The following is a 13,426-nucleotide window of genomic DNA, read 5'->3' as shown; positions in this document are numbered from 1 at the left end:
CCAACTCAAACTGACAGCTTTGCCTAAGACAACAAAGGCGAACGCACAACTTTAAGACCTGTAACGGGAGCCCACCGCGCTGAGAGTTTATTATTTGCAAGATGGTTGAGCATTGCGACCTGTTGGCGGTCTTTTGTGGCAAGTTAATTCTGTGTTGTCTTAACTACACTGGCCAACAGAAAAAAGTAGACCAACCTTCCGACAGTTAATCCGTGTGTATGCAAATACGCCAAGGGGACGTTTAAGGAAAGACTTAACATTTAACTTAAAAGATTATGTTTTTATAGCACTATAATAAATTGTAAAGAAGGGGCCAATAACTTACTTACTTATAATTGTTGGATGATTTTGAGGCAGCAACTTATTTTGTTTAAGACAAACTAAATTACAATAATCCACCAGAATTTAGAATAGTTTTTTTATTTGTGGAAGATGCCGCCAAATAACTAAAATTATAAGATAAATTTCAATATCAAATCCTGGGAAGCGACAAAATAAATAATTATATTAAGAACTTAAATATGCCATTAGATACTTTTATTAAGTTATTAGAAATTTTAATATATTTAAGTTCTGAAAAAAAAAAACTTTAAACTCTTTAAAAAGAAATTTAAAGTATTACCTCAACATTTAATTTTTTATAGATATATATTATATACACATATATGTTGATTTATATTTATATATATAATGATTTTGTTACGTAGTGTTATTATTATTAAGTTTGTCTAAACGACTGTTTTTATTATAATTTAAATGTTAAGCATTTAATCGCTAATAAACCTAAGTAAACTTATCTCGAAATCTAGCTTTAACAGTCTTTCGTATAGACAAATTTGATGTTTTCGAAACGAGACACTTTAAATAATAAAATTTACCAACAGTTCAAGAACAGTTTAACAGATAAGAATTAACCGCATGTTCAGCATTTTAATCATTAAACTTTTGGCTATTTGCGCTGCTTCAATGGACACTTAAATAATAAAAGACAACTGATTTTAAAAGCTACTGAATATTGCTGTTAACTTCGAAATGAAAAACGAAAAATAATTGCACTTCGCTTTAATGTTGCTTAAAGAAGAAAGTTGGCAAGTTGGCTGCTGTCCGTAATTTGATGACTGAGGACAATTATTGTTTGATTGTTTTAATGGATAACACGTGGCACAAGTAAACAATAAATTGGCTATACGCCACGCAGCATTCATTCATGCTGTGAAGTTCGATCTGTGCACGTCGCACATCTGGAGTGTTTTATGTACACGCGGCGTATGCGCAATATTGCCCACTATATCAGCTGCAAGCAATTCACTGTAGTGTTTGCACGGACAGCGACAACAAATGGCTTTAGCTGGCTAAATGTTACAGAGAAAATACAATAAAAGAGTTGCGTTAAACGCGAATGTGTACTCTTGCCGAAAGAACTTGACTACGGATACCCTGTACTTTCAAATCTTCATCTATGATAAAACAAAACTGAAATCTCACAAACTTTACCGAAAAGAACTTTGATGTAAATATGTTATCAATATTATACCAAAGTGAAACACTAAGACTAAGTTATTAAAATGGTTCAATTTGTAATCGTTTTTTATCCATTATTTGAAAACAGCGTTAACTATTGAAAACACTAAATTAATAGACCAGAACTTTTATACTCTAGTTCTTTGATAGGCAGACAGGCAGAGAAAAATGTGTTACTGTATCGACTCAGCTTTTGATACAGATCACGAAAATATATAGTTCATGTAATCTTAGATGGTTGCACAATTTTATGCTACCCTATTTGATCCATTTTCAGGGTATTAGAAAAGCATTCCAACAGTGTTGCGTTGCGTGTCTTTAAGACCATTTACTGGTTGCTCAACAGAAAGAAGTTCCATTAACTTCTGCTGTCTCATTACTTAGAAATTGGGGTGAGCAAACCCAAAAACAGTCATTGCAACTCACACAAACCAGAAAAAATGGAGTGTAAAAACAAAAACCAAAAGCAAGAAATCCAACAGTCTCGACTAACCAATCAAGTGTGGCTAACTGCTGGCCACAGAACTCGAATTACAATGGAGCCAAAGCTCCATCAGCAACAATTTGCTCAAGTAGCTGACTCAATGGCCAAAAGGAAAGTGCCACAATAACGAAAGAAAGAGAGAGAGAGAGAGAAATAGAGAAAGAAAGAAAAAGGAAGAGATTAGAAGGTAAAAGTAGTCGAAGCAAGTTAGTTGTGCGACACAAATGAGAAATCAAATAAACACTCAATCGAGCGTAAAGCATTCAAAATGACAGCGAAAAGCAGCCAAAAGCCAAAACCAGCTGCAAATCGCTTGGGCCATTTGTATTAGCCCAAAGGGTTAAGTGCGTTGTGCACAAGGTGTTTGTTACATTTAGCTGGCCAAGGTCAAGTATGTACACAAATTGAAGTGCCTGAGCCAACAAGTTAACTTGACTGTCATCCAATATCAATTCGGAATTTAGCACGTGCCACACGAGTAGACAAAATGTTTTTTGTGTCAAAAAAAAATTGGAATTCTTGCGTGTGAATATGGGGAAAGCAACAAAATATAACAAAATTTAATATTATTGCAATCCTCTTGTGGTATTCTTAATATTTATGAAAATAAAAGAAAAAATTGTGATTCTTTATTAAAAAATGCTTCATTCTTGAATCTTAAGCTTTAGTAATTTTAGTAATTTTTTAAGTGAAAATTAAATAAAAGCACTACAAAAAATCAAATTCAGATCATGTTTGGCCCCCACAGTAATACAATAGAATTTAAATATTTAAACACAATACACTGTCAAACCATTTAATCATTAATCATTTTTTTTGTTAATAATTTAGTAATGCAGTAAACTATTCGATAAACCGCAGCGCAAATTAATATATTGCAATTGAGTGTGCTTAAGTCGACAGCAAAAATAATTAATGTGATTTTAAATCCAACGATAAACAACAAAATCAAAGCACAATTAACTTATTTTTATATCGTGAACCCATTTCAAACTGGTAAAAAGAGCATAGTAAGCTTTTGCAAAAGTATATAACAAGCTGAAAAAGTATCTCCGAAGTCATTAAGTATTTAAGATCTAGAAAGCGCTCCAGACGCAAATTAATTAAATTTCATTTAATTGAAAACTTAAAAGCAACTATTTATAAAATATAGATTTTTTCGAGTATACCTGGACATAATATTGAGCATCGGCAAAATTTCATCAATACAAGTTAAGAATCATCTTAAGATGGTCAAATCTTTCGTTCAGGGTATCTCCCGGTCGAGGTCTCTCGACTAGAGCATTCAAACTTGTTAAATATACGATTATTTGAATTTATAACTAAAGTAATAATTATAAATCAAATAAGCAGCAAATAGCTGCATTGTATGCATCTACGATTTGAATATGCCAAATATATTGTTGCAAATTTTGTTGCCAACCCATCAGCACCTGGGCAAACCCAAACCATGGCGATGCTCTTTCATTGTGGTAATATGGCAGATATTTATGCCTCGGGCAGATTTCAATGCAATTAATGTGATTTATGAATATTAATTTATTTCACGCTAAAGTAAACTTATGCGAGATGCCAGCACCTGACAAATATTTCCAAACATCTTCCAGACCAAAACAGAATTCATGTCGAGGAATTTGATTTAAATATTAAATACGTTGGCCGCCAGACCACAGACAAAGCATACATCATACATGGAGTTTAGGTTTTAGTTGTTTGCCATGGACCTCTCTAAGCTGCACGAAATGCTTTTGCCAACTTTTTGGTTTAACCGCACCACTCCCCCATCCACTGTCTGAGCGGGCTGTCTGTGGTTTTGTTTGTGATTTACAAGCGTAAAATATCAGGCAGCATAAAATATTCAACACTCTTCTATCGACTGCACGTCTTTACATGTGTGTGTGTGTGCGAGTGTGTGTGTGTGTGTGTGTGTGTGTGTGTGTGTGTGTGTGTGTGTGTGTGTGTGTGTGTGTGTGTGTGTGTGTGTGTGTGTGTGTGTGTGTGTGTGTGCGAGTGTGTGTGTGTGTGTTTAAATTTTTGTCTGTATCGGTGCATCTGTTGTGCAAAGTTGAGTTTTCTGCGGTTGCTCAATTTGTATGCACAGTGCACGCCAGAAAGAAAGAACACACGATTATGTCAGATTAAATATTTTATATGTTTACATTGACAACTTTCGAGAGTGAATCCACCTTTCATATTCCTCAGCGCCATCTTTGTGCAACGGGGGCGTGACTCAATCTTCGAAAATGTTTCTCAGTAATCAAGTTTAATGCATTTGTTTTGTGTTGGAAATGGGGAAAAACAGTTTGTTGAACTTGAGGAAAACTATGCAAAAAACAGAAGTAATTAGAAGACAGAAGCAACGCGGACCACATAAAGTATATGTATCTACATAGATATTCTAGATCATGTCCGTTAATAATAATTTATCGTATAATATTGCGGATCAAGTTTATTTAATTTTTTATCGTTTAGCGAATATCAATGCAAATCGATTTCGGATAGCTATAAAAAACACAATTTTAAAGCATAACCTTTCAACACTTATATATATATATATATATGTATACATATATATATAATTTAGCCAGACAATAACATGTCAACTGTACAATTTTCATCAAGATAATATAAAATACACAATTTGTGTTTAAAAATAATGATGCTTTTTAATTTTAAGCAAACTATTATTGATTACTACGTGTATTTATGTGTAGGGTATCTGCTAGTCGAGCTGTCTCTCCAGACCATTCGAATCTTTCTTTCTTTCAAATATTTGTAACCATGAATGGGAAAACAGTTATTGCAGAAACTATTTAAGTAAAGAGAATACAACTGACTTAAATTGGTTTTGTGTATTGAGCGTGCACTGTAAATATGTGTATGTATGTGTGCGTGTGTGTGTGTGTGCGTGTGTGTGTGTGTGTGCGTGTGTGTGTGCGTGTTTGGTGCCGCACTTTTGTGGGTTTTGTTGGCTTTTTGTGAATTGCATACTATTACACTCTGCTCAATGCGTGTGCATTTTTAATGAGTTGTTTTGTTGCTGCCCCGGAAATGCATTTTTGTATTTAATTCTTTTTTCCCATATATTTTTGTATAATTTGGTAAATTCTTTTGAGATTTCACAATATATAATAAAATGAATTAACAAGAATGAGCTTTAAGTATTTAAATATTAAACGTGACAATTACAAAGTTTTCGATACAATTTTTAATACTACGTTTATGGGTTGACTTAACGTGATAACGTTTGAAATTACGAAAGATAATTGGACTAAAAAGAGATATCACGATATTATAATACGCATAAACTTCGCAGATGCTTGGAATTAGTATGCGAACATGCACTAATATAAGTGTGAGTGTTGTGTGTGTGTGAAGTACAACTAGATATAAACATTAGAAATACAATTAAAAAGTTATTTAATTAGTTCTTGTTGTTGCAACAAGTGTTGGATAATCGCTGACAAAGGATATATATGGTATGTATATATATCGGTAGATCATAGAACAACAAGAAGAGAAAGAAGAAATGGCAGGCAGCTTAGCTAGCAAAACTTGTATTTTCCGGTCTGTCTGTCTGTGCAACATATTTGACAGTGCCATTTTCAGGTGGATCATTGCGTTGCAGATAAATTTGGACGCAGACGTGGACAATGAACGCAATGAACGCACCAATGCCAAAGATCTCAAACGTTGTCCGCGCACTGACGGCGACAAAAAGCTGGCCACCAATTTGGCTGCCCAAGGAGACGCCAACGCCCTCAAAGATGGCACCCATCCGAGTCAGCATGGTGGCCTCGGTGCCCGGTGGTGCCACGATCCTGGCAAACGAGGCCATCGTTGCATAGAAGAGGCCAAAGGTGACGCCATTCAGCAGCTCAATGGGCAGAATATACCATGGATGCTGCAGCATCGAGTACAAAATGAAACGCACACAAAATCCAAAGAGCACCAGATTCATCGCATTCACGTGTCCAATCCGCTTCAATATCCAGCCGGACACGAAGAAAAATGGTAGATCACCGCCAAGGCACTGGATGCTCATGACCAGGCCCTCCAACGTCTTAATGTAATCGTTGCCATTGTCAAAGAGCTCGGCCAGCTCCTCCAAATAGATGAAGAGAAAATTCCAAATCAGAGCCCGGCCCAATCCAATGGCCAAAAACCAGAGAAAGAAGACAACGCAACGCATCGATAGAAACATTTGACCCACATCCTTGAGTATATTCGCCGACATGATCGTCTGTGTGTGCTTTAGCTTCGTGGAGGCGAGCATATCGAAGCCGATTATAATAAGCGTCATCCAAAAGACAATCGTGTAATTCTTGTCCGTGCCGCCCTCGTTGGACATTGTGTCCACCAAGAGGCCAGCGACCAGTGCAAGGATGCCCCAACCCAGGGAGCCACATAACCTCTGCCTGCCATGCAACTGATGACGATCACCGAGAATGCCAAAACAAGTGGCATCGCCAATGCTGACAACAACAGCCATGCCCACCCAGCTGACGATGAGGAGGCCAAAGAAGAACCAGAATTCGGGCATAGCCATTGCGCTGCTCATGTTGATCACATTGCTCTTGGGTAGCACTTCTTTCAGATACTCCTCCTGGCAGTCCATCTGGCAACTGGGCTTGAACCTCGCCTTGTTCTGGGGACAATACATGGTCACATTTTGTGCGTCCAGTGTGCCCAAATTGTGTGGTATCATCAAGTGTAGACAATTGGCACTCTCCAGGATTTCTCTCGCTGTTATGTAGGTGCTCAAATCGATCCAAGATTTCGTGCGATTTGCGGCACAGTTGCTTGTTGCGTTCGTCAGCCAATACTGGCAGACAATGTCCCACATTGTGGGCTCCATTTGGCAGCGCATGCTGCAGCTCAGCGTCCGATTGCCATAGTGCGTCTCCAGCTGTGTCTTCATGTCCGCTGCTCTGCTGCCTGAGCAATATTGGATGTTCGTAACGCCAGCATGACAATGGAGTTGTGGCCTCTCCACCGCCGGCACAAACATGATCAGGAAAAAGGCAATGGCAGTGAACAGTTGCCCGGCCAGAAAGAGCAATTGATGCCGCTGATAATGATCGGCAATATAGCCAAAGATTGGCTTCGCCAGCAAACCAATGATGGGCAGTATCGTGTACATGGTGCCCACAACGACCGGGGAATAGCCGAGCTGTTGTGCCAGTTGTGGCATAAAGGGTACAACGGGTGCGGTGCCGGCATTAAACAGAAAGTAATGCGTCTTAATCGCCAGCAAATCCTTATCGATGCTGTCCTTCATTTTGTACCATTCACAGTTAACAATTTTTGCAGGGTGAGAAACTTATGCGTAATTTTATCGGATTGCACTTGACAGAAATGCACACACTCACACACACACACATATATATATATATATATATATATATATATATATATGTTTTTTTGTGAGTGTGTATCGCGATCAAGTTTGTTGTCTTCGCATCGAATTCGCTGGCGTTAAAAACAGCATTTTCCGTGCGCAATTTGATGCGTACACGTTAAGAGTTCCACCAGCGGCGACTGTCAACTGACATGTTGTGCTGGATAAGTGCATATCTAAATTACTGTTCTCACTTGTTGCTTATCTTTAGCAGACAGACAAATTTACATATGTGTCGAATAGACGCCCACAACAGCAACAGCGAACATGCTTCTTCTAATGCGAATGTACAAAACATATACAAAAAAAGATTGCATTTAAGCACATTTTGAGATTAAACACACATACACACACACACACAGACACACACACACAGACACACACACAGACACACACACAGACACACACACAGACACATACACACAGACACACACACACACATATACAAAATGTGCAATGTAACAAAAGTGAGCATCACATAAATATTCACAATTTGCATTTAGCAATTTACGCATAACTTTTAAATAGCTGTCCCCCAATTTACGGGCCCATAACAGGACATTTAAGGCTAATATTTAGTTCCAGCATTTTATGTACATTTGTCTGTACGATGTACGCATGTATGTATGTATGTATGTACGACAACAAAACAAAATGAAATGCGATATTCGCACGCATTTATTCAAATTACATTAAAATTTATCGTCGCCGTCTGTGGAGGGTTGATGCTAATAAATCAGCAAATTAATATTACGATATGTCAAACAGTCCGACACAAAGAGTGAGAGGCAGGGTATGGGAGGGGTGGGGGGATATATATATATATACGTATAGCACATATATGCGCAGCAGTGCTGCCTAAATTGCAAAGGCAACGAATGCAAAATTGACCAAACAAAACTTGATAGAAAAAATAAAAAGTTTTCAAAATATAAGAGAAAAAAATTGCTAAAATTAATAACAAAAAAAAAACTATTAAAAGCATTGTTGTGCACATGTTATAGAAGCCTTAAGTGCATTTGAATATTTGCTACTTAGTTTTTATTCTAATAAGTGCCTTAAAACTAGCTATTTAAGAGCCAAATTGGCAACACTGCACCACAGTCGAAAATGTGACAAAAATTTGTGCCCAATTCAATTTCACGCCTACCATTTGGGAATTGAGGATTGTGTGTGTGGCAGTTGACTCTTTGAATGTGCTCTTTAACCGTTAACTGTGTAACTGTATAACTGTGTAACCAATTTGGCTGGCATGCAACGTGCTCAAACGTCTAAATGGCCAGCCAAAAAAAATAATAAAAAAATAACGAACATCAATCAGTTCAGTGCTTATGCGGGTATCTAACAATGTAACATTCAGTTTGGATGCCCATTTGATGGCTGAATCCAACACTGTTAGCTCCGATTGTCGTTAAAGTTTGCACAGCCAGTCAAAGTTATTGATGTAGTCGAAAAACAGGCAAGGATGCAACACACAAACCATAATAAATTACACATGATAAACAAAGTTATAACAGCTCAGAAAAATGTATTTATATACCAGTTATCTTCAAATATAATCGTATAACAGAATTGAGTCCGTGCTAAATAATTGAAACTAAATCATTTTGGCACCACATTGTTATATAGGACAGGGAAATATTAAAGAAAATAAAATAATTGCCCAAGCAAAATCATATGCAAGGTATGTATCTTTACTATTTCCCTAGCACAGACATGTGTTTACACTTGTACCCTTAATAACATTTCCCTTTTATGGGCTATGTTAAATTTGGAATTTTGCTGAATAGCTTGTTATCTGCTTTAGACTTGCACAGATGACGCCACCATCTTAAATTTCTCCACAGATGGTGCTAAATTAGAATTTCCCTTTCTAAGTGCGAAAGAATAAGCTAGCTTATGCAATTGTAGAGCTGAGATAACTATTATACTGAATGGTTGGCATTAAATGTAGGAATTTTAAAAATAGCTTCAAGATTTTGAGCAAATATTTATATACGTAAACTTGTATTTGAAAGAATCAAATCAAATCACTAAATTAAACACCACTTATTTTTGATATGATTTGAATAAATCTGTATGCTGTTTTTTTATTATTTTATTTTTATATCTAATATGCATAAGTCCTAAAGCATAATATTGTTCTTTTTCAAATTGAACTGGTTCAATCGAAATGAACCACATGAACTGATGCTAACAATTCTGGCATTTGCCAAATCAGCTGTTCGGCGTTTTAACCTCAAAATACAAAAGTTGCTAGTCTTGTGGCGGCTAATTTGTGGCAGCTGTGCTTTTTATTGTTGTTATTGCTTCCATTATGACTAACAACGAAACAGAAACTGCCGGCACGAGCCGCACAAGTGGCGCTGCCTCAACAACATCCAACTCCAAGGTGGAGATTACAGAGAAGGTGCGCGTCCTTTGCCTGCACGGATACCGACAAGATGGTTTGTTTTACCAAACTATCCTTTAAGCTGCAAATTTCAACGTATTTACTATTTGCAGCGGATTCGTTTAAGAACAAGCTGGGCTCGTTTCGCAAGTTTGCCGGCAAATATGCAGAGTTTGTGTTCATCACAGCGCCACACGTTGCTGCTGCCCTCGAAGGATCTGGTGAAGGATCAATCGATCAGCAGCGCAGCTGGTGGGCCAATAAAGATGATGGCACCTTCAAGGGCACCAATCGCGGTGGACCCGCCTATGGTTTCCAGGAGAGTTTGCGCATCGTCGAAGACGCTTGGAAGACGCTGGGACCGTTCCAGGGATTGCTTGGCTTCTCGCAGGGTGCCTGTTTTGTGGGCCTCATTTGTGGACTGGCCAAAAAAAAGTGTGAGTGTGACCAGTTGTGGTTTCATCTCGATTTGTCTACCCATACCAAAAGTTAACCTCGTTCTAATTACTCATGCTCTCTCTCTTTTCCAGTGACCTCTATTCGACCCGAATTTGCTGTGCTCAGCTCTGGCTTCATATCCGGCAGTCTGGTGCACATGAGCGCCTATGAGGAGCGCATCACAATTCCAGCGCTGCATGTGTATGGCCTAACGGATGAGATCATCCCGAAGGAGATGAGTGAGTCGCTGGCAGCCCACTTTAAGAATGTCGAGATACTCGAGCATAATGGTGGCCATTACTTTCCGGCAACGGCGCAGCAGAAGCAGACGTATGTGAATTTCTTTCAGGACCGCTTGCAGGAGTATCTGGAGCACTTGGAGCTGCAGCAGAGCAGCAATGCATCCTTCATCGACAGCGCCGAGGAAGATGAGGGCGGTGTAACGGATGCCAATGATGCTGAAGTCGCTGCTGTCACAGCGGCTGCCGGATCCGGCATGGATGATAGTGATTAAAGTGGGTTAAGGGGTGGGGTATTGGATTTTTTTCGTTTTCCTTTTTAATAATAATTAAATCTTATTATTACAATAATAATAATAATCATAATTTGATTATAAATTATAATAAATTTAAATCCCAATATTTTAAATATTCACCGTTATGCTCAATTATCCTCAATTGCCATTTTTGTTTTCCTTTTTTAAGCTATTTCAATTGTGTGACTTTTCATTTTTCATAATTAATTTTCTTTAAATTGTTGTAAAGTAACTTTTCACTTAAACAAATTCGTACAAATTCAATAAAAAAAAAACAAGAATTAAATGGGTATTGTGAAATATAAAAACGGTCGATTGAATCCCATTTCAAATAATCATTAATTAAATTGTTTCATGCTATAATCAACGAAAAAATGCATACATATTTAGCTATTGTTGCTGTTGTTTGTTTTGCTCTTGTTGTTTTTGTTAGTGTTGCTTGACCAGGCAGAGTTGAAATGGTTACAATTTGAAACATTTTGCATCGAGAGAGTTTTTGACTTTCAATTTTTGTTTTTGGGCAGCAAGCGAGCGATTGTGGTTAAATTTGACTGACTGACTCTCAACATTTAGTTTTATATCTCGCATGCTTAAATGGTAGTCTGTTTCCAGCTACTTTTGTTGTTTTTGTTGTTATTGTTGTTCTTGTTCTTCTTGATGTTGTTGTGTGCAATGTTTCTCATTGTGCTTTGTGTTCTTATGCGACCTGCTCCTGTCCGTTGGAGGCCTCTTGATTCTTCATCACTTCCGGTAAGTCGGGCGGTGCTGAATACGGTGTAATATCAAGCGTATCAAAATCACCTAATTCGTTCCTGCAAAACAGCGAAGAGAAATTATATAAGTAACAACTTAATACAGTATTCGCTCGCTACATATAGCATCATGACAATTGCGAACATATATGAAAAATGTCAACAGTACTAAAAAGTCTGTTGTCAATTCAAAAATCTGTCAAGTTGTGTTAATATAGTTCTGATTTTGAAATAATATTTATAATTTGAAATACACTTCTAGCAAAAATAGCAATACCAATCTACCAAAAAATATTATTCTCATTAATAGAATATAATTCAAAAAGATTAAATAGCAATTAACAATTGTCTTAACCATAATTAATTTTTAAAGTTCTAATCTTCCATTGACTACTGTATCAAACGCGTACACGTGCTGCGTATACATACATACATGCATACATAGATATATACTGTTTTTTATATATACATATGTTGAACAACATTTAAACGATTATAGACGCTTATCAGGGTGACTCAAAGGGCGGCTTTCATAACAGATGCCATTGGCATGGGCATAGGAATGGGAAATGGTTGCTCACCTGCATGTTAGGCCCAGTTGCGCTGGTGCTTGCGCCTTCGCCGTTGACACCGTGACACCGTAGTCCTGCAACGTCTGCTCGTCCTCCATGACATCGTTGTCCTGATTGTATAATCGCTGATCGTTCGGTGGCACTTTTAAAATGCCTGAAAATTGTTATAAAAATTGATATATGTAATTACTTAATAATCAAAATAATCTATTAATAGGAATAACACTTCAACATAGAAATAAACGTACAGCGGTAGCCAACCAATTAGGAAAACTTCAGGCAAAATTATAATTAAATGATCAATATTGACAAAGATTTCTTTGGATTTTTCAATAAAAAATATATCCATATTTTATGTTATACACACAATATCTGTTTATATTTCATAACATTCACTTAATTGGCTTTACGAATGAGAAATGAGTGTTCCCAATTAGATGGCCAGCATCGTTGCATACATGCCTTCATACTCACCTTCGATCATGCGTTTCAGTTCGACAACTGATGTGTTTTCCTTAGCATCTGTGAAGATGGTTGTCTTTTGCCTTCTGATCATGAGGAACACGTCCTGTCAACAAACAAAATGACAAAAGATTTCGGTCAAAGTTCAGATAGCAACAACAGCAACATTTTGCTTATTCACCCCCCACACACACACACAGACACACATGTGCGTGTGTGCGTGTATGTACATGTGTAGCTGTGTGTGTTTGCGAGCATAAGTGAGGCGAAAGTTGAGCCCAGCGTCATCAGTTCGTCCTATGCCGCTGCAGAGGCCGGCTGTAAATTTTTGGACGCATGCTTACCATTTTAGCTACTTTGTTATTTGTTGTAAGTTGGCTGTAAGTTGTTTACTAGCTGCCAAAGGGCCGGGCCAATCTCTTGTTATTGTCGTTTCGCCTGCTGCTGCGGCTGCTGGGCTGAGGGGGGGTGGAGCGTAGTACGCGGGGCGGGCAAGCGGTCGCTTCCTTTGGCGGCAGTCTCGACGGTCGTCGTTCGATCGTTTCTGCTTACAGCACCAGCCAAAAAAAATATATATATATGTAGCGATTAGTGCTCTGTTCTGCTTTGGCGGACTGTGCTGCTTGGCTATGTTTTGCGTGCGTTTTTCTGGGCGTGCAACAGTCGCGCTTTTTGCCTGGCACTTGTAAGTTTTCGTCGATTTTTACGGATATTAATGTAAAACTTTTTTTTTTTGGCGAAGCAAGACCGAATGCCAGCCCTGCCAACTTAACAGCAAATACGAGTAGTGAGCAGCCGATTGGTCCAATTTTTGTTTCGTCTGTAATGCTGTTAATTAACAGTGACATTTAAGTTTAAAATTTACTAAA

The 13,426-nt window shown here is 37.8% G+C and overlaps 3 protein-coding genes across 3 annotated transcripts; 1 reads left to right on the top strand and 2 right to left on the bottom strand.

Moving 5' to 3' along the window:
• Nucleotides 1–5,444: 5,444 nt before the first annotated feature.
• On the bottom strand, nt 5,445–7,363 carry LOC6568491 (major facilitator superfamily domain-containing protein 6-A). Its single transcript, XM_001994412.2, has one exon. The coding sequence runs from the start codon at nt 7,284–7,286 to the stop codon at nt 5,547–5,549; it is 1,740 nt and encodes a 579-aa protein (XP_001994448.1). The 5' UTR covers nt 7,287–7,363; the 3' UTR covers nt 5,445–5,546.
• Nucleotides 7,364–9,670: 2,307 nt separating this feature from the next.
• LOC6568492 (esterase GA18864) lies at nt 9,671–10,764 on the top strand. Its single transcript, XM_001994413.2, has 3 exons — nt 9,671–9,853; nt 9,912–10,235; nt 10,329–10,764. The coding sequence occupies exons 1-3, from the start codon at nt 9,724–9,726 to the stop codon at nt 10,748–10,750; spliced, it is 876 nt and encodes a 291-aa protein (XP_001994449.1). The 5' UTR covers nt 9,671–9,723; the 3' UTR covers nt 10,751–10,764.
• A 6-nt stretch (nt 10,765–10,770) lies between these two features.
• On the bottom strand, nt 10,771–13,382 carry LOC6568586 (elongin-B). The gene is made up of 4 exons (XM_001994414.2): nt 12,902–13,382; nt 12,570–12,663; nt 12,105–12,249; nt 10,771–11,583 (listed from the first exon to the last, which is right to left on the bottom strand). The coding sequence occupies exons 1-4, from the start codon at nt 12,902–12,904 to the stop codon at nt 11,469–11,471; spliced, it is 357 nt and encodes a 118-aa protein (XP_001994450.1). The 5' UTR covers nt 12,905–13,382; the 3' UTR covers nt 10,771–11,468.
• Nucleotides 13,383–13,426: the final 44 nt, after the last annotated feature.

The sequence above is a fragment of the Drosophila grimshawi genome, unplaced genomic scaffold, assembly GCF_018153295.1.
Source record: "Drosophila grimshawi isolate 15287-2541.00 unplaced genomic scaffold, ASM1815329v1 contig_311, whole genome shotgun sequence".
In the NCBI taxonomy this organism is placed as follows: Eukaryota; Metazoa; Arthropoda; class Insecta; order Diptera; family Drosophilidae; genus Drosophila; species Drosophila grimshawi.
This window is presented reverse-complemented; position numbering and strand designations above follow the sequence as displayed.

Bases quoted from the DNA above. Each gene is read 5' to 3' on its own strand.
- LOC6568491 (XM_001994412.2), bottom strand. From the start codon at position 7,286: ATGAAGGACAGCATCGATAAGGATTTGCTGGCGATTAAGACGCATTAC.
- LOC6568492 (XM_001994413.2), top strand. From the start codon at position 9,724: ATGACTAACAACGAAACAGAAACTGCCGGCACGAGCCGCACAAGTGGC. The intron at 9,854-9,911 runs GTTTGTTTTACC...TACTATTTGCAG, and splicing joins GCACGGATACCGACAAGATG to CGGATTCGTTTAAGAACAAG. The intron at 10,236-10,328 runs GTGAGTGTGACC...TCTCTTTTCCAG, and splicing joins TGGACTGGCCAAAAAAAAGT to TGACCTCTATTCGACCCGAA.
- LOC6568586 (XM_001994414.2), bottom strand. The intron at 12,250-12,569 runs GTGAGTATGAAG...AACAATTTTCAG, and splicing joins ACTGAAACGCATGATCGAAG to GCATTTTAAAAGTGCCACCG. The intron at 11,584-12,104 runs GTGAGCAACCAT...GCTGTTTTGCAG, and splicing joins CAACTGGGCCTAACATGCAG to GAACGAATTAGGTGATTTTG.